Source organism: Halichondria panicea, chromosome 1 (assembly GCF_963675165.1).
Source record: "Halichondria panicea chromosome 1, odHalPani1.1, whole genome shotgun sequence".
Taxonomy (NCBI): Eukaryota; Metazoa; Porifera; class Demospongiae; order Suberitida; family Halichondriidae; genus Halichondria; species Halichondria panicea.
In genome coordinates, this window is record NC_087377.1 from 13,564,562 (window position 1) to 13,589,225 (window position 24,664).

The 24,664-nt window shown below is 41.3% G+C and overlaps 5 protein-coding genes across 6 annotated transcripts in view; 3 read left to right on the forward strand and 2 right to left on the reverse strand.

Annotated features, from left to right (window-relative positions):
* Positions 1 to 628: 628 nt before the first annotated feature.
* LOC135348198 (uncharacterized) overlaps positions 629 to 24,664 on the reverse strand; it is a 70,887-nt gene continuing 46,851 nt past the window's right edge. Inside the window, exon 20 of the mRNA XM_064546410.1 lies at positions 629 to 1,052. The gene's annotated coding sequence lies outside the window, so the exon portion shown is untranslated. The remainder of the gene's footprint in view (positions 1,053 to 24,664) is intronic.
* On the forward strand, positions 8,389 to 11,979 carry LOC135349157 (uncharacterized). Its single transcript, XM_064547657.1, has 5 exons — positions 8,389 to 9,243; positions 10,792 to 11,130; positions 11,180 to 11,455; positions 11,531 to 11,704; positions 11,749 to 11,979. Exons 1-5 carry the CDS (start codon positions 9,168 to 9,170, stop codon positions 11,973 to 11,975), a joined length of 1,092 nt encoding a protein of 363 aa, XP_064403727.1. The 5' UTR covers positions 8,389 to 9,167; the 3' UTR covers positions 11,976 to 11,979.
* LOC135332087 (mucin-2-like) lies at positions 14,400 to 16,048 on the forward strand. Its single transcript, XM_064527447.1, has 6 exons — positions 14,400 to 14,506; positions 14,566 to 14,877; positions 14,933 to 15,208; positions 15,258 to 15,453; positions 15,522 to 15,694; positions 15,888 to 16,048. Exons 1-6 carry the CDS (start codon positions 14,455 to 14,457, stop codon positions 16,046 to 16,048), a joined length of 1,170 nt encoding a protein of 389 aa, XP_064383517.1. The 5' UTR covers positions 14,400 to 14,454.
* On the reverse strand, positions 16,830 to 23,363 carry LOC135349671 (uncharacterized). Of its 2 annotated transcripts, none has more exons than XM_064548234.1 (9): positions 23,194 to 23,363; positions 22,942 to 23,083; positions 22,396 to 22,506; positions 19,068 to 19,106; positions 18,106 to 18,176; positions 17,801 to 17,958; positions 17,539 to 17,596; positions 17,289 to 17,397; positions 16,830 to 17,050 (listed from the first exon to the last, which is right to left on the reverse strand). In XM_064548234.1, coding segments are annotated over exons 1-8 (612 nt in total). In that variant the 5' UTR covers positions 23,226 to 23,363; the 3' UTR covers positions 16,830 to 17,050; positions 17,289 to 17,396. The 2 variants fall into 2 exon arrangements, with proteins under 2 accessions (XP_064404304.1, XP_064404299.1); XM_064548229.1 differs by having other exon boundaries at positions 17,795 to 17,958.
* On the forward strand, positions 19,938 to 21,262 carry LOC135349684 (uncharacterized). The gene is made up of 3 exons (XM_064548245.1): positions 19,938 to 20,516; positions 20,561 to 20,755; positions 20,828 to 21,262. Exons 1-3 carry the CDS (start codon positions 20,441 to 20,443, stop codon positions 21,145 to 21,147), a joined length of 591 nt encoding a protein of 196 aa, XP_064404315.1. The 5' UTR covers positions 19,938 to 20,440; the 3' UTR covers positions 21,148 to 21,262.

Genomic DNA, 24,664 nt, shown 5'->3' on the forward strand with positions numbered 1-24,664 from the left:
GCTTTTTCGCGCTTTTCTTTTCCTGGCAATCCTAGCAACGTTCACATTGCAAATGTTTTTTAGTTTTGATATTATATAGTGGGTGTACTCCAAAACTACATTAATTCGGATTTCCTGTATAATTATAGTGACACCCACTATTAGAATCTAAGTGAGGTGTTTACGTGCCAGAATCGTCCTAAATATCTCCCCTACACTCACCATGTACAGTCTCAGACAATCCTTCTTCACCTGCATGTGTGTGTGTGTGTGTGTGTGTGTGTGTGTGTGTGTGTGTGTGTGTGTGTGTGTGTGTGTGTGTGTGTGTGTGTGTGTGTGTGTGTGTGTGTGTGTGTGTGTGTGTGTGTGTGTGTGTGTGTGTGTGTGTGTGTGTGTGTGTGTGTGTGTGTGTGTGTGTGTGTGTGTGTGTGTGTGTGTGTGTGTGTGTGTGTGTGTGTGTGTGTGTGTGTGTGTGTGTGTGTGTGTGTGTGTGTGTGTGTGTGTGTGTGTGTGTGTGTGTGTGTGTGTGTGTGTGTGTGTGTGTGTGTGTGTGTGTGTGTGTGTGTGTGTGTGTGTGTGTGTGTGTGTGTGTGTGTGTGTGTGTGTGTGTGTGTGTGTGTGTGTGTGTGTGTGTGTGTGTGTGTGTGTGTGTGTGTGTGTGTGTGTGTGTGTGTGTGTGTGTGTGTGTGTGTGTGTGTGTGTGTGTGTGTGTGTGTGTGTGTGTGTGTGTGTGTGTGTGTGTGTGTGTGTGTGTGTGTGTGTGTGTGTGTGTGTGTGTGTGTGTGTGTGTGTGCATGTGTGCGGGCGTGTGTGTGTGTGTGTGCATGTTTGGAGGGGGATATTGCTGAGCTGTTTAAGGTGTAAACATAAGTATAATAATGTGCTACTACTAAAGAAGTAGCCATGACGGAGTTTAGGGGATTATATGTAAAGCTCCAGTAGGTTACACAGGCACCATTATCACATGACCACCCACCCACCTTAGTGCCCAGCTCTGCAGTACAGATGCAGGCTACATTCCTCTCTCTCACTGCATGGTTGGCCGCCTGGCTCTGGGAGATGTAGAAGTCCACCTGCACACACACATAAATTATACACACATCAACATCACAACAACATTGAGTAATAATAGGATAACGTAAAATGTATTTTAAAATAGTCCACATATTTTTGCACAAGATCGTTAGTCTAAGCACACCGTCCATAAGCATCTTTTTAGGCACTCAAGTAACAATCTAACACTTTACAAAAGATTGCAAAAATCCCATCACTCACTCACCACTTTGTGGATGTGCTGCTCTACCAGCTGCACTCTCCTGGTCTGTGTGACCACCCTCCAGGTCTTAAGAGTAGAGCCTCACACCATTAGTCCCATGCATAGTACCTGAGGGAGAGGGAGAGATAGTGAAATACAGTGGAACAAACAAAGGACGTTAACAAAGAACCTTGAGAAAAGGGACACTGTAATAATAACTTCCGTCCTCGAACTTTCCTCCAAAAACTATATAATTATAACCTCCGAAAAAAATAAACCTCTCTATCATATTAAGTGCCTTAAATCAATAACAATAGTACAGTATGTAAAATGGTAAGCATCAGTCAACTAATAAACATATCCTGCATGTAGTAGAGTGCATGGGTAGATTTGGTAAAGACTTCAGATTGAATAAGCAATAAACACTCTGATCCCACCACATTAAGTGATATAATTATAGTTTTGGAAAAGGTCACACAACCTACAACCATTACATAATTATTTACTTACTGTATATAGGTGACTGCTTTTATATATAGCACTGCTACATGTATACAATTCATACTGATCGCATATATGCTCACCTGCAATCTCATAGTTGCATGGTCATATGAGCTCTTTTACCACTTGCTCTTCTCTGATCTTACTGAGATGATCGGCCAGCTCACTCTATGTTGGTCGTCCAGAGCAACTGCATGTTCATCCATTAGTTAATCACTTCCGTCAAGTAACCAGCATTGTCATTGCGACACGTACAAATCTTCAATAGTGGGGAAATGTGATAATAATTGAGCAGGTAATATATGATTATTGTCAGAAGCTTATTCTCAAGAGCTATATAAGAGCCAATTAGACAAAGGCTAACATCTGTATGCTACACAGAAAATAGCCCTAGCTCTGTCGACATGGATGCATGGTTAGCTTTTGTCTTCACACACTGCTTTGTAAACGTACTTTGATACGTTTGCACAGAGAGAGAAGGCTCACAAAATTAGGCTGAAACTGGAGTATAGCAAAGACCGCAGTAATTATATGCTAGATGTTCAGGCTGTAAGCAGGATAATTATGAGTATAATTGTGTTGTGTCAGTGATGAATAAGCTAGCAGAGTATACTACTTTTCGTATATTACATGAACCATGCATATAAGTACTTCATTAAGTTGACAATTAATATAATATAGGTGAGGTGAACGAGTTAAAACCACGCCCACATACTATTTTTCTCCTTGCACATTAATTTTTATGTACAACTTTTGCTGGGTCACTGCATGTTATTTACTAATAGGTGACTATTGTAAGTAAAAAGAGTTCATAGTCTGGTCAAGGCAAAACTAGCATGCATGCATTTGCTACCTGATAGAATTATAGGGTTAATTGGGATTAGCATGCAACAGTATTATATATATAGTTATGCATGTAGACTACTAGATTTTGATGATGACCTGATGTCTAGAGTATATGATATAGAGAGAGTATCGGACGTAGGCATATACTGTACATCATGCAGGTGTATGCGGAGAGTAACGTGACTTCCTGTATCTGTCACAAGCTTGGAATTTGCACACTGACCAATCCAAGCGTGGGTGATGTAATCTATCAACCCATCCATTGATCCAAGTGTGGGTGATGTAATCTACTTTCTTGATAGATTACCGTATAGCGGGAAATTTTCGCGGGTGCAAATTTTCGCTATTTGGCTCCCAGAGCCCTCAGCAGAAATTTTCGCGGTTTTAATTTTCGTGTCAATGCCAATAAACCACACCCACCAATAGGTTTTGCACCTGCGTATACCGGTGCGTGGGAGTTTATCCCAGTTTTAATTTTCGCGTTGACTACTCTGCCCTCGAAAAACGCGAAAATTTGCACCCCACGAAAATTTCCCGCTATACGGTATACAAAAATCACTGCCATCTGATGCACCAGTTTGCCTAAAGAAACGGTTGTATACACATCACTAGTGAAATCCTACATCACAGTAGAAAAGGTACAATAGAAAGCGACATAATTATTATTCTGAATAACTATACTCACTTGATATCATCTTCGCCTATCCTCACACATAATTATACCGAGCATTCTTGTCCAGCAAAAGAATATGTAACTTTTTGCTAATATTAATTTTATGAGAGCACAAAATTATAATGTATTGGCTAAAAATGCAAGACATAACCGCTTACATGACCCGAACGAACGTACAAAGTAACATATCTTTCTCTTTATATAATTATACAGCTACATGTGCCGGTTTGGATATCAAACTTATATAGGGGTTGAAAATTATGTTGGTATAATTATAATGGTAACAATAATAGGCAGGTTTAGGTCAGAATCACATTAATTTTCATAATAATAATTTTATTATAGGCCTGATGGACTGAAGTTACTGATGGTTAATTATCTCGTTGCATAGTGTTAATAGATCGATAGAGTCCTGTGGGCTGTGGCCATTATTTATAGCTTGAGGTTGTACGACTGACATGAGGTCTATAGTTATGTTGTGCTTTGGAGGAATGTAATTATAGGAAATTTGAGGAATAGCTTAAAGGTTATATATACCGTAAACTGTTTGCTCATAAATTAATATTCACAACTTATATATAATATAAATACCATGACTGTCATGTGTGCCTTTGCCACCCCTGTACCTAAGCTATTTCTACGACCCTGCATGCAATGCATGAACAACTGACGTTGTTGTAACATTATAGTCCATCATGCAAAGAAGCAGGAAACTCATGAAATCAATACATTTGGAGCCATCTTAGTAGCAGCTGTTGTATAATTATGGAGCTATTTTGTATTCAACCAAAACTACAAAGAAGCATGGGTAAAAAGATTATGAGCTTGTAAGCTGCATATCCTATACATGATCTGAGGCTAAAAGAATGCACATCGGCAATGAATTTCCTGGTGACGAGGCAATTCATTGCCTATACAATCAAAATTAGTGTAGGCAATAAATTGCCTGGAAGTTTGAACATTCCTGGTTATTGTATGGTGGCCTTAAAGTGTAGATACTGGTTGGCACTGCTATATATGAGTTTCCCGTGATTATGCCTGCATGCATACAATAAGTAAAAATTAATATTCAGCATGATATCATGTGTGTATATTAGCAATAAGTTTTAATTAGTAGCTTTATATTTATGTTATATATAGCTTTGACACGTACATGTTGAGGCATCAGCACCCGCAGGCAGTGCTTTCATTACAAAAGTTCTCAGCAAATATTTAATCTTTTATTCCTTCACAATCACTTCAACTGATGTATTTCCATGAGCTGAAGTCCAATATTAGCATGTATGCTGGGATTATAGAAGCACATTCGTAGCTCAATGAATGTCATCAGTAGTTGGAGTTGATAGAGTTTTCGTAAACCACGGAGGATTGTTGTTATTGTAACATGTGTTGAGGCTAGATTGACCATCCCACAACGCATTATCGGGATGAAAACGAAACGGGTTTACATTATAGTTATTAGATGTGGCCACACTATCACAAAAGTAGTCATTTCCGAGTAAACCACGGAGGATTGTTGTTATTGTAACATGTGTTGAGGCTAGATTGACCATCCCACAACGCATTATCGGGATGAAAACGAAACGGGTTTACATTATAGTTATTAGATGTGGCCACACTATCACAAAAGTAGTCATTTCCGACAAATGGAGGAGAACCAAAAGTGTTCCCCTCATCACAAGGACAGCGCACGTGAGCGTCAGTATCACCACTGGTTCCATTAAAATAACCACTAGTAAACGTCCAGATATGTGTGCGTGGAGATTGTCCATGCGTGACACTGAGTCCATCGACATATGCAACATTGATAGTATTCCTACCTGCAGAATGGTATCCAGCGAATGCGTAGTTGTGTCCAAACCGATAACCTATTGCTCTCCCACATACTTGCCTGTATTGGACACCACCCACTGGAAACATGACAGATGAGCAAAGACCAGCAGACAATTGTGTACGACCACATGATCTTATCAAATAGTCTGTCAGTTGAAGTCCTTGAGGGCATTGTTGGTTGGGATTGGTCATATTAATGTAGGCCACTCTCGCCCATCCTGGTCCACCGCAAGTGTCAGAAGCACTTGGTGGGTCTGTGGTCATTGCTGTTGGTTTGCTGGTAGCAGCAGTTGTTGCTTCGATGGTTGATGTGTCTGCTGTTGGCATGCTGGTAGTTGGCATCGATGCACTTGCATTTCCTTCAGCATCTGTACTGTCTAGTTAAGAGAGACAGATTATTGTAGTGACATGCATGCATGGATAGCACACACACTCTTTGAACTTTTTACTGTGAGCATAATTGTTACTTACTTACCCTGTAATCTGTCAGCAATAGTTTCCAGTGCTTTACGAATGTGTTCCAGCTCTGATAGATATTCGAGTGATTCTCTAATCTTTGTCAGCTCTGTCTCGGTTCCATGGCACTGGAGCAGGTTTGGCTCCTAACACAGCAGGTGCTCGGTTGGTTCCAGGCTGACCCCAGACCAAGGAGGCAGCAAAATATTAGGAGTACAAAAGACATAGCTAGTATAATTATAGTCTCCACGGGAATAATTGAGTAGTGTCGTAAGTGTGGTGATAATCAGTCGGATACAGTTTGCTGTAGCTGTGCAATTTATAGACTTAATTTGCACTTTGAAACACTCACATGTAACATGATACGTAGAGGTAATACACATGCAGGACAATTCAAATTAAGATTTTTATGTTTGTATAAAGTCTCCATGGGAATAGGTGAGTAGTGTCATACGTGTGGTGATAATCAGTCGGATACGGTTTGCTGTCAGGGGCGGATCCAAGATTCTTAATAGGGGGAGCAAAAATATTTTACTAAAAAAAAGGTTGTCTGTTTTTCAAGCACAATGTGTTTCCTGCATGACTCATCAATAATTGTTCATGCTCAGTAATAAACTGGGTGTGGCCTGTGGCCATGATAATGTGACCGTATCTACGTGCTATCCAGTGCATGCAGTGAGTTGATAGCTAGCTCTAGATTCTATTTTTCAGGCTTGTCATCAAGGCCAGGGGGGTGCTCAAGCCCGCAAAGCTCCCCACTGGATCCGCCACTGGCTGTAGCTGTGCAATTTATAGACTTAATTTGCACTTTGAAACACCAACACGTATAACATGACACGTAGAGGTAATAAATACACATGCAGGACAATTCAAATTAAGATTTCTGTGTCTGTCTACACTAGACAATTAAAGATTTCCCTGCATGTTTGTAAAAGCTAGTGACATTTACGAAAAAATGAAAGAAATTCTGAGAATGTTTTGTGAGCATTGTATGGTTATTTTGCAACAATAAAATAGTACTGAACAGTCTACACACACACACACACGCACACACGTGCACACACACACGTGCAGACACGCACACACACACACACACTACCGTATACCTCGCTTGCGCATGTGCACCGAGGCCTAATAACTTTTACAGCAACAGTATATTCAAGACAATTCACTCACCTAGGTTAGCACAGAGGCTCAGGGTCATATCTCCTCCAGTAGTTGGTACAGTACAACAGTAGGACCCGGTTGGAGTGAGCTAAGGATTGGTCACTCTGTAGTTTAGTCTAATGATCTGAAAACCAATATTCCTAGAACTGCTGTCCTGGTTCACCATCATTGTTCAGTATCATACTCCCACCATGCGCAGGATATCTCCACTGTCCTAATGGTCCATTACCATTGTTGTCAGCACCACTTCTACAGAATGTAGTGACGTCAGTGCGAACAGTGAGAGAAGGGAGACCACCAATGATTATGTATCTCTCTCCAATGTCAGTGATGAAGATCTCAGAATTGTTAGTCTAGTATGTTAGGACCATATCCCATGCAGAGTCAGGTAGACTGTTCAGTGATTTATAGCTTCTACCACAGGATTACATTGCTGTCCCAAGCAGGTGGACACAACACACAGTAGCAGAAGCTGAATGAACAACACCCTGAGCAACCTTTATATCTGTTTGGAAGTTGTTTCATTAATGATCCTTACCCACCCAGAGCTGGGGCCAGACCCTTCTCAGGGGGGGAGGGGGAAGAGCTCTCTTGATTTTGCCCCCGAGCTATTAGGTCTGGCCCCCAGACCAGCCCAGAGCACGCAGCAAAATTTTGGTCCACACCACTCCTCTGAGTCCTCAGAGACACCATCACTGTCCCTCACCCGCTGTCCTGCAGGTTGTGCTGTCCTGCAGGTTGTATCTCCATGCACGGCAGCTCTCCGCTGGATTGGTTTAATAGGTCGGAATTGTCCTCTTGTGACTTGTCTCATTCATGCGCATCTTCATAATCATGGCATTCTTATACACAAAACAATAGCAATAGAAATATGTTATAGTTATTGACTGGTTGACTATATTGTAATTATGGCTTATGTTTATAAGCCATAATTACAATATAGTCAACCAGTCAACCAATGCCGAGGGCGCAGAAATACAATGAACCTGCAAAAGAGAAAATGCTGAAAAAATACAACTCGGGAATATTTATCACAGGGAAAATATTTAAATTTCCTGCTACAGTGCTGCTACAGTGCAGCCCATAAAATCTGCACATTTCCTGAAAAATGGCAGGTGTCCTGCAAGTGTCCTGCAACCTACTTACAAAGGATAGTGCAACGTTTCCTGTATAGTTTCCTTTACTATTCCTGAAGAAGTTCAGGACATGCATAAGATTCATAAAGGAAAGTCTACAGGAAATTTTGTACTATCCTGAAAGTATAGGAAATTTAGATATTTTTCCTGTGTATTTATAAGGGACCACAATACGCTTAAATTAACAGTATAATGCTCACTGAAGCATGTAACAATGTATGCATCGAATCCGAATTTTAGCCCAGTGACAGGAGAAGTCTTTAGAGGAGCCAGTGCTAACGTACATGCAGGCGGGAGCACGACTCACTGCATGGACATCGCTGCTAACGGTGTTTGTGGAGGTACGTACATTTTTAAATCAGAAGCTAGTGCAGTGACAGCTAGCTGGGAGTGTGAGGAAGAAGTCAGACTGCTCATTTCCTTGACGGCCAGTAGCTATTTCTGAAACTGCTGACTAGACACAATAATAAATAATAGCGCCGACTCAGCACATTTATAGCTTCTCTGTGTCGGCGCGGCAGCTACACCGACCTTGAGCTATAGCCTCGTTCCCAGGCCTTACTTTTTCTTGCTGTTGTCACTGTTCATCCATAAACATAAGAAAGACATAGTGAGGCAGCAAAGAAAGAAATGGGCGTACAGTTAAGAAAACGTAAGGCCTGGTTTGGGAAATCGCGTGATCCACAAGGATTTTTATGAACGTGGGCGATATGTAGCCCACAATCGTGACGTAAGGTATTCTCCCACGCATTCCGAGTAAGACTGTACTGTACTGCACTGAGACAACCACCAAGCTGTGCTGCAAGTCAGATCAGAGAACCAGCGTGGCCAGCTCTGGTGGCAGTAGCTACCTGCTATATGATAATGATGACTAAGCTATTCTACTATAGCATGTAGAAAGACACAAGAAAAGGTAATAGTGATAGAATCTAAACACACAATCTAGACTAGTAGATCATCTAGCTAAGCCTAAGGTATAGAGCTAGCTATAGTGCTTGCAAACTTCCAGTTCCAAGTCCATGTCCAGCTTGCAGCAGGCAAAGTTTTACTAGTCGTAGACCTCTGCGTGGGCAGTCCAACATCTCTAGCTCAGTATGCCCACGCTCATTTTCACCCTTCTACCACCCTTCTACCCTCACGCGACTTCCCGATACAGGCTCTTCTCCTTTTTCCTAACTTTACGTCTATTTCTTTCTTTATTCCTCCAATTAATACCGTATTTTATCTCATTGAGCGAATAATACAGTATTTTATCTTATTGAACGATTGTGATAAAGAACAGAAAAAGGAGAGCCTGTGTAGAGGCTACTTGAGCTATGCAATGGGAGAAATGGAATTTCTTGTCCAAAGATGTCTCCTGCTTTGTCTCTACACAACATCAGCTCTAGGTGTTGCAAGTAAGTTCATGTGGTTGTGTATGAGGCTAGAGCTTGTCTGCTTGAGGCCTAGACTCTAGCTAGCTTTAATCAGGGAGTGTATGAAGATACACATACACTCCTGCTTAATTAATAGCTTTTTGCTGATGATTGTACATGTAGAGTTGGGAGGCAAATAATAGTGATTGGAAGTGGTTAGTGACAGTTAAATTCGAGGGATCAGGCTCAAAAGGTAATGTCAGCATCAATCAGTAAGGAGTCGATGATTTGATGACCTTGTCCCACAGTAGCCTCGGTCCCAGGCCGATTTTTTTTAAGAACGAAGTTGAAAAATACGGCCTGGTATTGATTGTATCTGAGCGTGGCAGGAACCGGAAACAAAAGCAGAGATTCTTCACACTTTGTTTCCTGTCATATTTCCCTGTATAAGTTTAGTACCGTAATTTAGCTTCGTGTTAGCCTCGTTCCCAGGCCGATCTATCGACTAGGAGTCGACCTAGCATTCAATTGGAGACGGATCGGCCTGGGAACGAGGCTAGCTCCGTGTATGCTCTCAAGTAACAAAATCTAGCCATAGATTGTCTAGCTAGCTAGCTATGGCAAGTTTAAGTTGTTCAGATTAACGTATACATTGTCTTGCTTCCAAGAAGGCCCCACTCTCATTGCAGAACAGTCCCAACTCTTGTCAGAAGGAAGAAACGTCTTTGCCCGGTATTTATCGACACTTTATTTACATAATTATGTGATGTAGTTACCGGATTAGTAATTCCTATTCCTCCTAGATGGACAAGAAGAGCCAGTAAGATTTCTCACTTCCCTTGAACACACTGCATGGTGGTTCAGTCAAGGCAAAAAGCAAGTCGTGTTGGACCGTGTCCTCCAGAGGGTTGCAGCAGGTCAGCAATGTCTGGAATCGTACGTGACAGGAAGGACCAACAACTGGAAAGACCATGCATGAACATCGGCACAGTAGGCTGCGTGGGGTTGTGATTGGGCAATATTAGCTAGTAGTTTTATCTCCTCCGACTACTTTCTGACTTTGCTTGTCACATATTCAACAGTGTGGGATCTCGAGCCAATTGCAGCTTTAATTAATAGTAGAAATTTGCAATGATGAGGAATACATTAATCACAAGGCCAGAGGTCAGTCGAGGTAGTTGAGCCACTATAGCTACAGGTCGGTTAAACTTAATAAAATGTGTCTTCTGAAATTGAGGCGATTTAAGTGCCATGTATATGATTATGAGTGAACAATGTTCAAATGTCGTATATTTAGAGGGTCACCTCTGATACAGGTTGGTTGGTAGAAAATTAAAGTTGAAATGCAGTCAAGCATGACCACTAATTGCATTAGTGAAGTAGACATACACTGTATGACATGACTGGCTGCACTTCAACTTCTAACTGGTGTCAACCAACCTGAAGTCCTCTGTAGGTAGCTAAGACTATATAGTTATAGTACAAGCTATGCTTATACCAACTCAGGTCTTGCTAATTACTGTCTCAGATCGTATTTTTCGGTATAAATTATGCTATAAATTACTTTACTGTTATTTCTCTACCAAAAAGAGGCATCTCTAATGTCCAACACGAGTGTAGCATGTCCTGGTGAGGCTGTTCTGTTCACATGCTCTTCGCCTGGTACTGCATTGAGATGGCAAGTAGATCTACTATCACCAGCAGGGACGTCACTGCAAAGTTTCTTCCTTCCCTCACAAGTTGGTGTTCCAAGGACACTTGAATCTGGGGTGATCATATTTGAGGCTGTTCTTGTAAGCAATGATGGTGGAAATCTGACGTCCACTCTCATCAACCTCAGTGAAGTGTCTGTACTGGGTGATAGCAATGTCACCTGTACTGTTATTAACAATGGTCCTACGTCACAGCAGCAAGCCATCATGGTTGCTGGTGAGTATTGTAATTCATAGCTAAGCCTGTTGAGATGTTATTATTGCAGTTGTCCCAACACATCCACTCAATCCAAGCGTATCCTTCATTCAAAACCAACTCAGTTCCTCGATTATCACTCTGGACTGGGATCCTCCCTCCTCTACTGGTGGTGTGTCTGTCAGCTATGTCCTCATCATCTCCCCAACACCTCTCTCCGGGTCACCAGTCACCATGGACACCACCTCCATACAGATCACTGTCTCCTATAGCACTCCCTACGATGTGACTATCAGAGCTGTCAACTGTGTTGGAATGAGTCAAGAAAGTTCAATTGTGGATCTAAGTAAGCTAGCTATTTCATGGTGACTGCCGTCACATATATACGTACTCATTCCCTATCATACTTTTATCAATGCAGTTGTGTGCCCCACTCCATCTACTGCTGCTGGTGTTACCATCACCAACACACCTCCTGTCACTATTGATGGATCCATGCTCACCTTCACTTGCAGTGGAGACAATGAAGTGATAATCTCAACCTGTGGCAGTAGTGGGTGGTCTCCTGACCCTAGGACATTTGAATGCAGAACAGGTATCCTACGTAGCGGATCAACTGTATAATGTTGATTTCATTAGATCCTCAAGTCACCTGCGGCTCTCCTGCCACACCATCTAAAGGCAGTGTGGATGTCAGTGGTGAGACACCACCCTTTACACTAAGCTCACAAGTCATCTATCGCTGTGATGAGGGACTGTTCCCCCCTGATGTGAGGACCAGCACATGCACTGATGTGGAGAGTAGGGGAGAGTGGGTGGAGAATCCTGGGAGCTTGGTGTGCAGGAAGAGGCCAGGTGAAACGTAGCTGTTTAGAGGTAATGTTTTTATTTCCTTCGAAAAAGCTCATTTTGTAATTTCTGGGACGTATAATTGTAGTAGCTTACATATACATCGCCTTTGTTCCACATTTCCCTAAGTACGTATACAGTCATTTTGTTACCTTCCATATTATAGTCAACTGCTCTCTTCCTCCTGAGCCCTGTAACGGTGCTATAGTGGACTATGAGAGGTTAAATGAGACGGTGTTGGAGGGAACAGTGCTGACTTACCAGTGTGACAATGGAATCTCACTGACTGGACCCAACACCATCACTTGCACTAATACTAGAGTCTGGAGCACTGAGCCTGAAACAATCAAGTGTGTGCCTAGGACTGAAGGTCAGTAATTTTTTGCTATTCCAAAAATACATGCAGTCATATTATCCCCTCTCACAGTTTCTACTGTCGCTATCAGTGTGGTCATCACTTTCATTGTCACTCTAGTCATTGGATTCCTCACTGGACTCCTAGTGATGCATCTTTTCTCTCGTAAGAAAGCAGTATACTCCCCGGCAACTGAAGGACAAGCTAACATAGGACCCACTGCACTAGTTGGTCGATCCTGTTTATGAGGAGGTACCAGTATCACCCAAAGAGGAGATTGAACTCAACACAAACCAGGCGTATGGACCGTTAGGACTGTAAAACTCATTCACTATAATATTCAATAGCATTATTCAACAAGTTAATTGTGATCATTCTGCCATTTCATTTGTTTTATAAGCCTATATAATTATAGATTCGCTATAGTTCGTATATATAACCTGGAGATTGTCTCAATTGCATTCCCTATATAATACATCAGAGGAGGTTATTTTTTGCTGTAAAACTTGCCATTGTTATAAACGTGGTTTTTTTGACTTCCTCAATCAGAAATAATAAAGTGGTGTGCTTCTTTTAAACCAAGTGATCAAACTCGACAGTTATTATAATTATGGGTCAGCTAGTGTGTGGTAGTATGTGCATTACACCCTAGCTTTCAACTATTGTTTTCCTTGCAACTTTCATTATTTAGCATCGGATATAAATGTATATGTAATATTATTCATTGAAAACAATGTAGCACTGCATCTGTTCACACATATTTAAACTGATGTACACATGTATGCTAATTTGCTTTGTACAATAATAAGAGAATATTAATTATACAACTGTCCACAAATGTACCTGGAACTGTCCTTGAGCTTGAGACAGCGTGCACTGTTCTGTCCAACTTGCCCAGATTCCTGCAGCAAATATAAATCACAGTACATAAAGAAAAACTCAGTGCTAATGCCTCTCACCATGTTTTGCTTCACTCAAGGTATTAGAGGGTTATATATATTATAATTATGTTATGTTATTATTTTTGTTTGCAATTGCTGTTGTTGGGTGTTGTGGAGGTGTTGTTGGCGGTCTGTTTGCATGGTGGTACTGATTGTTGTAGTGCTCATAGTTTTTTCACCAAGAACTTGAAAAGTGGAGCTTATAGAAGGATGTTTACGATTGTACAAAATCAATTGTTATTAATTTTGTTTAAGACAAGTGAGACAATGGAGATTTTGTAAAATGACTAACTTGCTCTAGAGGCCACATTGAGTTGCAGTCGAATCAGGCTTATAGAGAAATCAAATATATGCAGAGTATAGCTTGCTACTTGATCTTGATTGTGAACCGTTTGTTTACTTATCAATATAATGGTCATGATTTCATTCATCTTTATTGTTAACAGAACAGTATCCTTTATGATCACAACAGCTGGCAAAACAAACACTAACAGGTTACTCAGCCCACAGCTATTTACTGAAGTCAGCAATTTAGCAAATGTTTCGTTAACGATCTTTACTTTTGGAAAACTTTATAGGTCTCTGGATATAGGGTATAGTAAACACAAGGTAAATATTTGATCTCTTTTTTCGTACCCACACTGACACAATAAATTAACCACTGTCTCATGACTGGAGAAGTATGATCTAATCTAGGAGGTAAAGATGTCACATTTTGCTTTTATATTTGCCCTGTTAAATAATGGTGAACTTGTTGATCAAGCATCTTCTGTTAGCAGTGATGATTGGCTCTCAGATAGGAGGTATGAATGCAAAACAAGATATATTGTGTTTTATGTGTGATTGAAGCTGTTCTACTACAGAGGCGTCATTAGCGTCCAACACGAGTGTGGCGTGTCCTGCATGGAGATCCAGTTCTGCTCACATGCTCTAAGCCTGCCCTGCATTGATATGGCAAGTGGATCAAGTGTCTGTACTGGAAGGAACCAATAATTTTATTACCTGTACTACTACCAATATATTTATATAGATCTAGATGTGTATAAAATTATGGTTGACTTCTTCAATTATACTCAACATTCTGATGTGGTTTTTCTGACTTCCTCAATAGAGGTGTGTTAATTCAATCATAGGTGATCAATAAACTTAATTGTTGTTGTTGTACCAGCTAGTTATATATATATATATATAGCTCCTGTAATGCAAGTACAGGCAGTTATTATCAGCATCCAGCTGTTTAGTCTTGCTGCAGGTAAGTTATATACATAGATCATCATCTATGTGTTCACTGGAACACACAATTTGTTTCAGCCACACTGATATCCACTCCCCCTGTGGTCTGTCCTGATGACACTGTCACCTTCACTTGCACTCTGCCTGGTAGTCTCATACGATGGACAGTGACTCCTCCACAAGGCCAAATGTTCCTCATCACTTTGAGTACCAGTAACACTGAGGACACACAAGGTAATCCAGCATTCCGTGGTGTTCTCACTGACTCCAGTGGAGGAATGCTCACTGCCACTCTCACCTCACTGTCTGAGACCTCCATTGTAGAAGGTACTATGGTGTTGTGTGAGGGAGCAAGCTCACAAGAGGGTCCTCTTACTATCACTGTGGCTGGTGAGTGGATGATGGAATGTATGTAGAGTTATATCTATAGTCAATACACCCACAGATCCACCCAGCCCTCCACTGAACCCAAGAGTGTCCTCCACTCAAAACCAACCCAGCTCCTCCATTATCACTCTGGAGTGGGACCCTCCCTCTTCTACTGGTGGTGTGTCTGTCATGTATGTCCTCACCATCTCCCCAACACCTCTCTCTGAGTCACCAGTCACCGTGGAGACAACCTCTGCACAGATCACTGTCCTATACAGCATTCCTTACAATGTAACCACCAGAGCTGTCAACTGTGCTGGAATGAGTCAAGAAGGTCTAATTGTGGATCTTAGTAAGCCATTCCATGGTCGTAATTATGTATATATTGTACTCTTTCTCAGTTTTGTGCCCCACACCGTCTACTGCTGCTGGTGTGACCATGACCAACACACCTCCGGTCACTATTGGTGGATCCATGCTCACCTTCACTTGCAGTGGAGACAGTGAAGTGATAACCTCAACCTGTGGCAATAACGGGTGGTCTCCTGACCCTGGGACCTTCGACTGTGGCACCCCAGTTACAGGTATCATACATGGGCAATTAACTCTCTAAAAGGAATGTTGATCTCATGCATTAGATCCCCTAGTCACCTGTGGATCTCCAGCTGCACCATCCAGAGGCAGTGTGGACATCCCTTCTCACTGGGTTCAGAGGTCACCTTCCACTGTGATGAGGGACTGTTCCCCCCTAATGTGAGGACCAGTACATGCACTGATGTGGGGGGTAGAGGAGAGTGGGTGGAGAATCCTGAGAGCTTGGTGTGCAGGGAGAAGCCAGGTGAAATGTAGTTGTTTAGAAGCTTGATTTTTCCGTCAAAAAATAGTTTATGTGACTGCATGTGTACAGTTGTACCGCCTTTGTTCCACATTTCTTAGTATTCTGCAATGGCAGGTCATTGGGTGCTCATGTTGAGCTGATGAGATACAAAGATGTATACTCACAGTTATTTTCTGACCGTCCCTATATATAGTCAACTGCACTGTACCTGCTGAGCCGTGCAACGGTGCTATAGTGGACTATGAGAGTTTGAATGAGACAGTGTCGGAGGGAACAGTGCTGACTTACCGGTGTGACAATGGATTCTCACTGACTGGACCCAACACCATCGCTTGCACTAATGCTAGAATCTGAGGCAATCATGTGCGTAGGTCAGTAATTGTTTGCTATCCCAAAATTAATACAGTCATAATTATCTCACTGTTTTTACTGTCGCTCCCTTGTTCTCCACTTCTGCAACTGTCGCTATCAGTGTGGTCATCACTTTCATTGTCACTCTAGTCATTGGATTCCTCACTGGACTGCTAGTGATGTATCTTTTCTTTTGTAAGAAAGCAGTGTACTTCCCAGCAACTGAAGGACAAACTAACGCAGCGTCCACTGCACCAGCTGGTCCTGTTTATGAGGAGGTATCACCCAAAGAGGAGATTGAACTCAACACAAACCAGGCGTATGGACCATTAGGACTGTGAAACTCGTTCACAAGTTACATTGCAATAATTATCATTCTGTTGGTATTTTGTTTGTTATAGACTCAGTGTTTTTGATAGCGTATAATTATAACCAGGAGCCCATATTAAATAAGAATTCTAGATCGATCTCTTATTTATATGGGCTCCTGGTATAACTTATAGACAATTATAATTATATATGTAAAACCTATGTATTAGTTAATGTACATTTATAATAATATTATAGAGGGGTTTATGACAGTAAACCTCTCAACCACGAGGGCGTAGCCCAAGTTATAGATCTATGTGGTTTTCTCTCAATCAGAAAATTGAGTACACGTACGTATGTTTTTTCTTCATGAATCAAGTGATCGATCAAGCTCAGCATGCGGTTATTAATTATGCCTCGATGTGCAGTAATAATATTATGTGCATTATACCCTAGCTTTCAGTATAATTATAAATTGTTATTTGCAACTTTCATAAAATAATAATGGCATTGTTTATATTCAGCATCGGATATGTATAATTGAGAACAATGCAAACAATAGCTGCATCTGTTCACATATTTAAATTGATGAACAAAGAGTAAACGTACACATAATTATATTGCTTCAAATGTAAGAAAAACAACAAGCTATATAATTGTACATTGTATACTGTTCTTTCAGACTTGTCAAGATTCCTGCAGCAAATATAGAACATCAGCACATAAAGATCTGGCCTGAAGTTTGGATATTAATTAAGCAATAATAATGCCATTATGGGGTGGGATTGTGGGGGTAGAAAGGAGGAGAGAGTGGCTGAAGGGATCGAATGTACATAAGTAAAGCCGTCCTAAGCCTATAATTAAGCTTAATGAGCAGGACTTTGAGTTACATGATTGTAATGTAGTAAATGATAGACATTACGCAAAGACTCACATTGGATTATGTTGTTTTATTCTCCCTCTGAGGATCATTCTCTCCAGCAGCTGACAGAGTGAAGTGAGACAGTCCACTCCAGCAAACTGCACCAGGCATTGTCACTGCTCTGTGAGGGGGGGGGTGCATGTAAATAACTGTATGTAGATCTACACCATCAATATTGAAATAGCTAGGAAACAAGGACACAAAGTGTTTCTATATGCCATTGAAAGTAATGGCTCCTACACATGCAGTCCTAACAACTCACCAGTTCATAGAAGATGCAGCTCTTAAACACTCCCTCACCCAGCGACTTGGGCAGGCAACTGTGGACAGAGAAAGGGAGAGAAAAACATTAAACACACTCGAAAAGAAGTGAGAGAGAGAGAATTTCAAGCTGGAGAAGGGAACTGAAGGGGGGGAGGTACTTTTGTAAATGATCAGTACACCTGATCATCAACATACCTTTATCCCATACCCCATTACACCCTCAATCACACAGCATATCCACACACATCACACACCCTCACTCTTCTCCCACGGCTTGTGATAGTGTGAGTCATACATCCTCCCCTCCTCATTTTGGGGACCAGTGAACCACACGAGTACATTTACTGTGAGCTGGGTTGTCATGGATACAATGAATCTCCCTAAATACAGCCATTCCAGGGGATCAATACCAGAGGAGCTGAGGCAGGGAGAGGATGAACAATAAAATAATTCATCTTTGCATCTAAAAACACAATCATCTACTATTAAGTTAAACACAATCTTTCAGACAGCTGTTCAGGAAGCTTCAATGTACAACAATATTGATTGCCTAGCAGCAGCTTACAAGGTAACTTTGAGTGAAGTACAAGATGAAGATAAGACGAGGAATGTAGTGGTCATCCACAACTTGGTGATCTGTTACAGAATACAGAAGGTGATACACTTCATACTAGCTAAACTATAGCTATAACAGGATTGCAAAATACAACCGCAGCCAGTTAGGTCCCGTTAAAATTGCTCAGTATTATGTAAACTCTCAGTTATTTGCATCCAACGTACAACACATTCACAGGCCCACATTAATTTTATCTACTACAACATAATTATATAAAAGCATGTATATACAGTATCACAAACACCATTGTAAGCTAGCATACCTTTATCCTATACCCACTTAGCCTCGAATCCAGGCCGATTAAAATACGGCCTGGTACCTATTGCATGTGTAATTATCATAGGCGTGGTCCATACACGCCCACGTACTATCTACATGTACTATGTACAGTTTGTATATGAAGCTTTATAGCCTTGCTAGCTAGCTGTGGCACTCTATGGTGTTGTCGAGAAGGCTTGCACACTAGTTTGAAACCAGAAGAGGCTCTCATCTACCTCTATGATGGCTGGATGGTCGTGATGTTTTGAACTTGGTTTCTGTTACATATGAGAGCTTCTTCTGGCTTCAGACTAGTGAGCAAGCCTTCTTGACAACACCATAGGGGCCACAGCTAGCCAGCAAGTCTTCTCGACAATGCAATAGAGAGCATAAGCCACAGCTTCACAGGAGACAAGTAAATAAGAAACTAGTAAACAAACTAGTTTACGGTTTAATTTTACAAAGGTTTACTAAAGTATAACGAGTCACCCAGATTCTGGGTGACTCAGTTCGCGCATGTGCACTATCACCCATGCAATAGAGACCAGGCCGTATTTTAATCGGCCTGGTCTCGAGGCTAATACCCACTACACTATAAAGCTATATGTAAAGCTCCACATATCGTCATGGAAACACTACAACAGTACACTCACCAGTCCTCCCACGTATGGTTTCAGACAATCCTTGTTAACCTGTGTGTGTGTGTGTGTGTGTGTGTGTGTGTGTGTAGGGGAGGGGGTTGAATTGTTGAGCTGTAATGTGTAACCATGAGCATGCATGCATACAATCTTTTTAACAAAGCCTAAAAAAGGCAAACTACCACGCAGATGTGTTGTATCAACAAAAATCAAATCATAATTACCCCATGCGTGCGTAGCGCGCAGTAGGGGCAGAGTGATGTGTGTGTGTCGGTTTGTGTGTGTGTGGACACAAAAATGAGCTGTTTAAGCAAACTAAACGCTTTCATGGACTGCTTTAACTGCTAATGAGACAGTGGAAAATAATGGGTTGAAATTTGTAGGCAATTTTCAAGGGCGACAAAAAAAACTGTTTTCTAATCCATTTAATCGGTGATTTATAGATTCACGATCATTCCCAGAATGATATAGTCATTAATACGGTAAAAAGTTATTGTAGCCGTTGTGCGCGTGCAATGAAGCTCAACGCACGAAGTGAATGCTCTATGAGCATCTTGTTATGATTATAATTATAATATTATTGTCTACGAAAACTGGAAGTATAATTAAAAGAAGCTATGAATAAATTATCATAAAGGAAGTAAACAAAGAGGTTGTGTAGTCAGCAATCACATTGAAACCTTCTCACTGTCAAGAAATAATTCAAGATGATACTAATAAGAGTACTTCTCCTGATTTGCTTTCTGGCTGCCTTCAGCACTGGTACGTAAGACTGACTATTCAATTATAGATGTCCTTACATTGCTGCATGTTTCATAAAGCCCAATATTCAGTGAGTGTGGAGAGACCATGTCCAATGGAAACAGTCACTTTCACCTGCACTGCTGTTGGAGATTCGTTGAGATGGGAACTGCCAGATGTTTCTGCTCCGATCACTATCCTCTCTACTGCTGGTCTCAATGTACCACTAATGCAGTCAGGTTACACTGTGACACTGATTGCATTCAACGACACTACATTAACATCTACTCTGTCAAAAACAGCAGTGAATAGGATCACTGTGTCCTGTGTGGAGCTTAGTATGCCTGATCTGACCACTATAGGATCTTCAACAATCAGTTTGGTTGGTGAGTTGCAGTTAGTGTCTTGTCTATTGTCTGTATATGCACTAAGTTACATAATTAGATCCACCAGGACCACCGTCTACCATCAGACACTCCACTCTGAGCAGCTCAGCTAATGAAGTTAGTGTATCTGTGCAGTGGAACCATCCTACTGAGACTGGTGGTAGAGATGACCTCACATACACAGTGACAGTCTCACCTCCGGCCCAGCTCTCTGCTACTGTCCTCACATCCACCTCTATCACTGTGACTGCTCAATACAATATGGACTACACTGTCAGTGTTGTGGCTATCAACTGTGCTGGGAACAGTACAACAGCTGGGTACAACTTTAGGATTGGTGAGTTTTATTATTTTTTACACAAAGTGTCAACTTCCTCTCAGGTGGCTGTCCTGTGCTGACCAACCCCATAAATGTAGCCTTTGGACCAGTCTCCAGCAGAATACCAGGATCCACAGTAACCATCCAGTGTGATGCTGGATATGTGTCTGCTATTGCTATGGTGACATGCGAGGGCAGTACATTGATATGGAGTCCAGACCCTGAGGCTATTGAGTGTACATCACTAACCACAACTCGTGAGTTGAGTTAGTTGTATTGATGATTATATATAGTGTTTATCCTCTCTGTGTTAATTATTCATTACACAGCCCCTCCAATAAACTGCACTGCTCCACTATCCCCACCACTTGAACCATCTACAGCTGCTCCTTGTAATTGTGCCAGCCTATCTGCAGCTGTCTCCACCAGTGTGGTTGTCACGGCAATTCTATTCACGATAATAGGATTATTTGTGGGACTCTTGATAATGTGTTTGCTCATGCATAAGAAGAATTCGTGCTCTTCGTCAGCTAAAGAGCAAGCTAACGTAGGACCCACTGTACCAGCTGGTCCTGTTTATGAGGAGGTGTCACCCAAAGAGGAGATTGAATTGAACACTAACCAGGCGTACGGACCACTAGGATTGTAAAACTTTCATCAACAGTTAATTAATGTACATGTAAACAATTAATATAGCACTACATCCGTTCATTATCAACAACTTAAACAATGTAAACAATAACGTTGTTCATTAAAAAGCTACTATAGTCTACATGTTTTGTATCAAAAGTAGTAAATTCAAAGAAGTTATAATAATAATTATTATTATGCAGCCAATAATTATGTAAATAATAGAAGCATGTGGCATAAAGTTAGGCAGCTGTATAAAGATTATAACTAAATAAAAGACACTGTTTAGTGTCTACGATGGGGTTTTAGAAGCCTCGGAATCCCAAAGGCACTGCCTGAGTGCAGTACCGGTGGTACAACAAGTGCCTGGGGTGTTTCCCATAGACACCAACAAAAGTGTGTCAAACTCACTTAGATACTAGTATGCGTGCGCAATCTCCCTTACACGGCTTCTACAGAAACCGTGATAAAAGCAAGCATAAAGTAAAAGCTGTTTTGGAGGTGTCTATATGCATGGGATATAGAAAGAAGCCCAAAGTCACTGTTTTAGTATCCCGAGCGTGACAAGTGGCTGAGGGCTTCTAAATCACATGAACACTGACAAAACAATGTCTTTAGAAACTAGTGCGCATGTGCAAACCTTGACTACAATACAGCAAGTTTACTTTGCTTGAAAACAGCTAGGATACTTCTAAATCACATCGACACCGACAAAACGATGTCTAACTCATTTAGATACTATAGTGCGCATGCGCAAACCTTGCCTTGAGGCTTGACAACAGGATACTAAGTACGTAAGTTGCAGGCCGGAATACTAAGTCCCACAGTAGACACTATTTTGGGGGTGTCTCTGGGATTTAGAAAGAAGCCCAAAGGCACTGTTTTAGTATCCCGAGCGTAGCGAGGGTACTACAAGTGGCTGAAGGCTTCTAAATCACATGAACACTGACAAAACGATGTCTCTAGATACTAGTGCGCATGTGCAAACCTTGACTACAATACAGCAAGTTTACTTTGCTTGAAAACAGCTAGGATACTTAAGTTGCAGGTATACTAATTAAGTCCCACAGTATACCTCCTCTGAGGCACTTCTCCATGTATTTCCCATGTACAGTTAGGTACATCTTATCAACTAATGTCTAACGTCTAATATGCATACACATACAAAGGAATCCTGAATGACATTTGACAGTTGTCCTATAAGCTTTGAGTTGTTGGCCTAAGTCATGTAGCTACGTATATATACAGATATTATTCAAAGACTCACATTAGATTGTGTTGTTCTATTCTCCCTCTGAGGATCATCCTCCCCAGCAGCTGACAGAGTGAGGTGAGACAGTCCACTCAAGGGGAGAGTGCACCAGGCATTGTCACTGCTCTGTGGGGGGGAGTATGCAGATATCTTGAATAGCTTAAATGTAGGACAGAGAAGCATTGAAAACACTCAAAGAATTAAGTTGGATATACATGTAGTCACAGTACAATTTACGAAAATGTTAATTATGTGGAATCTACTTTGAAAGTTTCTTAAAGTACGTGTCAGCTTTTGAGAAAATTTAGGTGATCTAGCTGGCTAAGAAATTTCAACCCAACCTATTGATAGTACAACATACATCACTAAAGCAACTTTATAGACTTAGAGAGCAGAGGACGTCTGACATGTGTGTACGAATAATTACAAGTGCTAGTGTATTTTTTGGATCCCACAAGGACATCAATGCACTGAACTTATAGTGATTCGTACACGCATGTCAGACCTTCTCTGTGGTCATACTGAATGATACAATGAGTATCCTTTTATCACCCATCTCACCAGTTTGAGCAGTGTCTCTAGGAGGTTGATGTGTTGAGGGTAGTGTCTGTGTCGTAGTGTCTCAGCACAGAGGGGGAGGAGGGAGGACACTCGGTCATCACACCCACTCACACCACTCAGCTCTCCCAGCAGGAGAATGAAGCTGGAGGGGGATACAAGATTAGATTTGGTTAAAACTGCTATTACGTATAAATATTATACTCTGCAGTGCCTTGATTTACATCACAACACACAACACATTTATAAGCTCACTTGAGGATTCTCTTGTGTACACTGGCCCACATTTATCTACCACAACGTCTATAAAAACACGCACCCTTATCACGAACACCTTGTACATGTACATAATTATAAGCTAGCATACCTTTATCCCATACCACTACACCATAAAGCTCCACACATCGTCATGGAAACACTACAACAGTACCACTCACCAGTCATTTTCAGACAATCCTTCACCTGTGTGTGTGTGCGTGTGTGTGTGTGTGTGTGTGTGGGTGGGTGGATGGGTGGATGGGTGGGGTTGAATTGTTGAGCTGTAATGTGTAAACATAATTATGTGTGCTACTGAACACATGATATCGTACTTTAGGGGATATAGGTTACACAGGCACCATTATCACATGACCACCCACTCACCTTAGTGCCCAGCTCTGCAGTACAGATACAGACTGCCTCTCTCACTGCATGATTGGCCGCCTGACTCTGGGAGATGTAGAAGTCCACCTGCACATACATCAACATCACAACAAGATTGAGATTGCTTCAATAACATACTACGATAGATAGCATTGTTCTACTTAATAACTATAATTATATTGAAAATTGTGAGCTAACCTACTACTAATTAAACGATTGCACTGTCAGAATCGATTAAAATACAGCTATTTGACTCGCCAAAAAGTGTCGTTTTAACTAAACACACCGTCTATGGAAACATTTCTGCATGTGGTAGCCAAAAAAATTATTGATACTAGCAGCTAGCTATATGCACGTAGCTACTATAGGTACAGGCAGCAGCTTGTTAGTGCTTCACAAAGACTTTCTCATGGCAGAGTTCAATTATGCAGGTGAAAAGAACTTTTGATGACAAACTAAGGTTGTTGAATTAATAAACGCTGCTCTTAAACAGTGGCCTCTCTCGAATTGTAGCCTCCTTTTCCAGCAAAATGAAACATTTAGTAGCCGCGGCTCCTGATCAAGCATATAATTATGGTACCTTAATTTAGCTATTGCAATAATGATAGAGATCTCAATTAACAAATTTGTGCTGCTGGATTTGGCTAGCTCGTCCACATTTGTGTTCCAATCACCCACTCACCACTTTGTGGATGTGTGCTGCTCTACCAGCTGCACTCCCCTGGTCTGTGTGACCACCCTCCAGGTCTCCTGAGAGTAGATCCTCCCTCAGCCACACAGCACCTGAGGGGGGAGGGAGAGATAGTGAAATACAGTGGAACAATGAACAAAGAACCTTCAGAGATAAGGGACACTGTAATAATAAGGACAGTGCTTCCGTCCCTACTTAAACTATATATAACCTCCGAACAAAAAGAAAACTTCTCTATCAAAGTGCCGTAAATATCAATAAACATAATAAACGATATAGACATTACGTAAAATAATGGTTAAGCATCATTCAACCAATATGCACATCCTGAGACGTCAGAATGGATAAGCAACAATCACACGTACTGCATGATCCAAACAGACGGTAAAGACT

Coding starts and splice junctions, on each gene's coding strand:
- LOC135349157 (XM_064547657.1), top strand. CDS start 9,168: ATGGGAGAAATGGAATTTCTTGTCCAAAGATGTCTCCTGCTTTGTCTC. Junction 9,244..10,791: donor ATCAGCTCTAGGTGTTGCAA/GTAAGTTCATGT, acceptor TCTACCAAAAAG/AGGCATCTCTAATGTCCAAC. Junction 11,456..11,530: donor AAGTTCAATTGTGGATCTAA/GTAAGCTAGCTA, acceptor TTATCAATGCAG/TTGTGTGCCCCACTCCATCT.
- LOC135332087 (XM_064527447.1), top strand. CDS start 14,455: ATGCAAGTACAGGCAGTTATTATCAGCATCCAGCTGTTTAGTCTTGCT. Junction 14,507..14,565: donor GCTGTTTAGTCTTGCTGCAG/GTAAGTTATATA, acceptor AATTTGTTTCAG/CCACACTGATATCCACTCCC. Junction 15,454..15,521: donor GTTACAGGTATCATACATGG/GCAATTAACTCT, acceptor GTGGATCTCCAG/CTGCACCATCCAGAGGCAGT.
- LOC135349671 (XM_064548229.1), bottom strand. CDS start 23,225: ATGTGGGCCAGTGTACACAAGAGAATCCTCAA. Junction 18,177..19,067: donor AACCATACGTGGGAGGACTG/GTGAGTGTACTG, acceptor ATTCTGTAACAG/ATCACCAAGTTGTGGATGAC. Junction 17,959..18,105: donor ACTTCACTCAAAGTTACCTT/GTAAGCTGCTGC, acceptor TCCCTGCCTCAG/CTCCTCTGGTATTGATCCCC.
- LOC135349684 (XM_064548245.1), top strand. CDS start 20,441: ATGGACTACACTGTCAGTGTTGTGGCTATCAACTGTGCTGGGAACAGT. Junction 20,517..20,560: donor TGGGTACAACTTTAGGATTG/GTGAGTTTTATT, acceptor ACTTCCTCTCAG/GTGGCTGTCCTGTGCTGACC. Junction 20,756..20,827: donor TACATCACTAACCACAACTC/GTGAGTTGAGTT, acceptor TTCATTACACAG/CCCCTCCAATAAACTGCACT.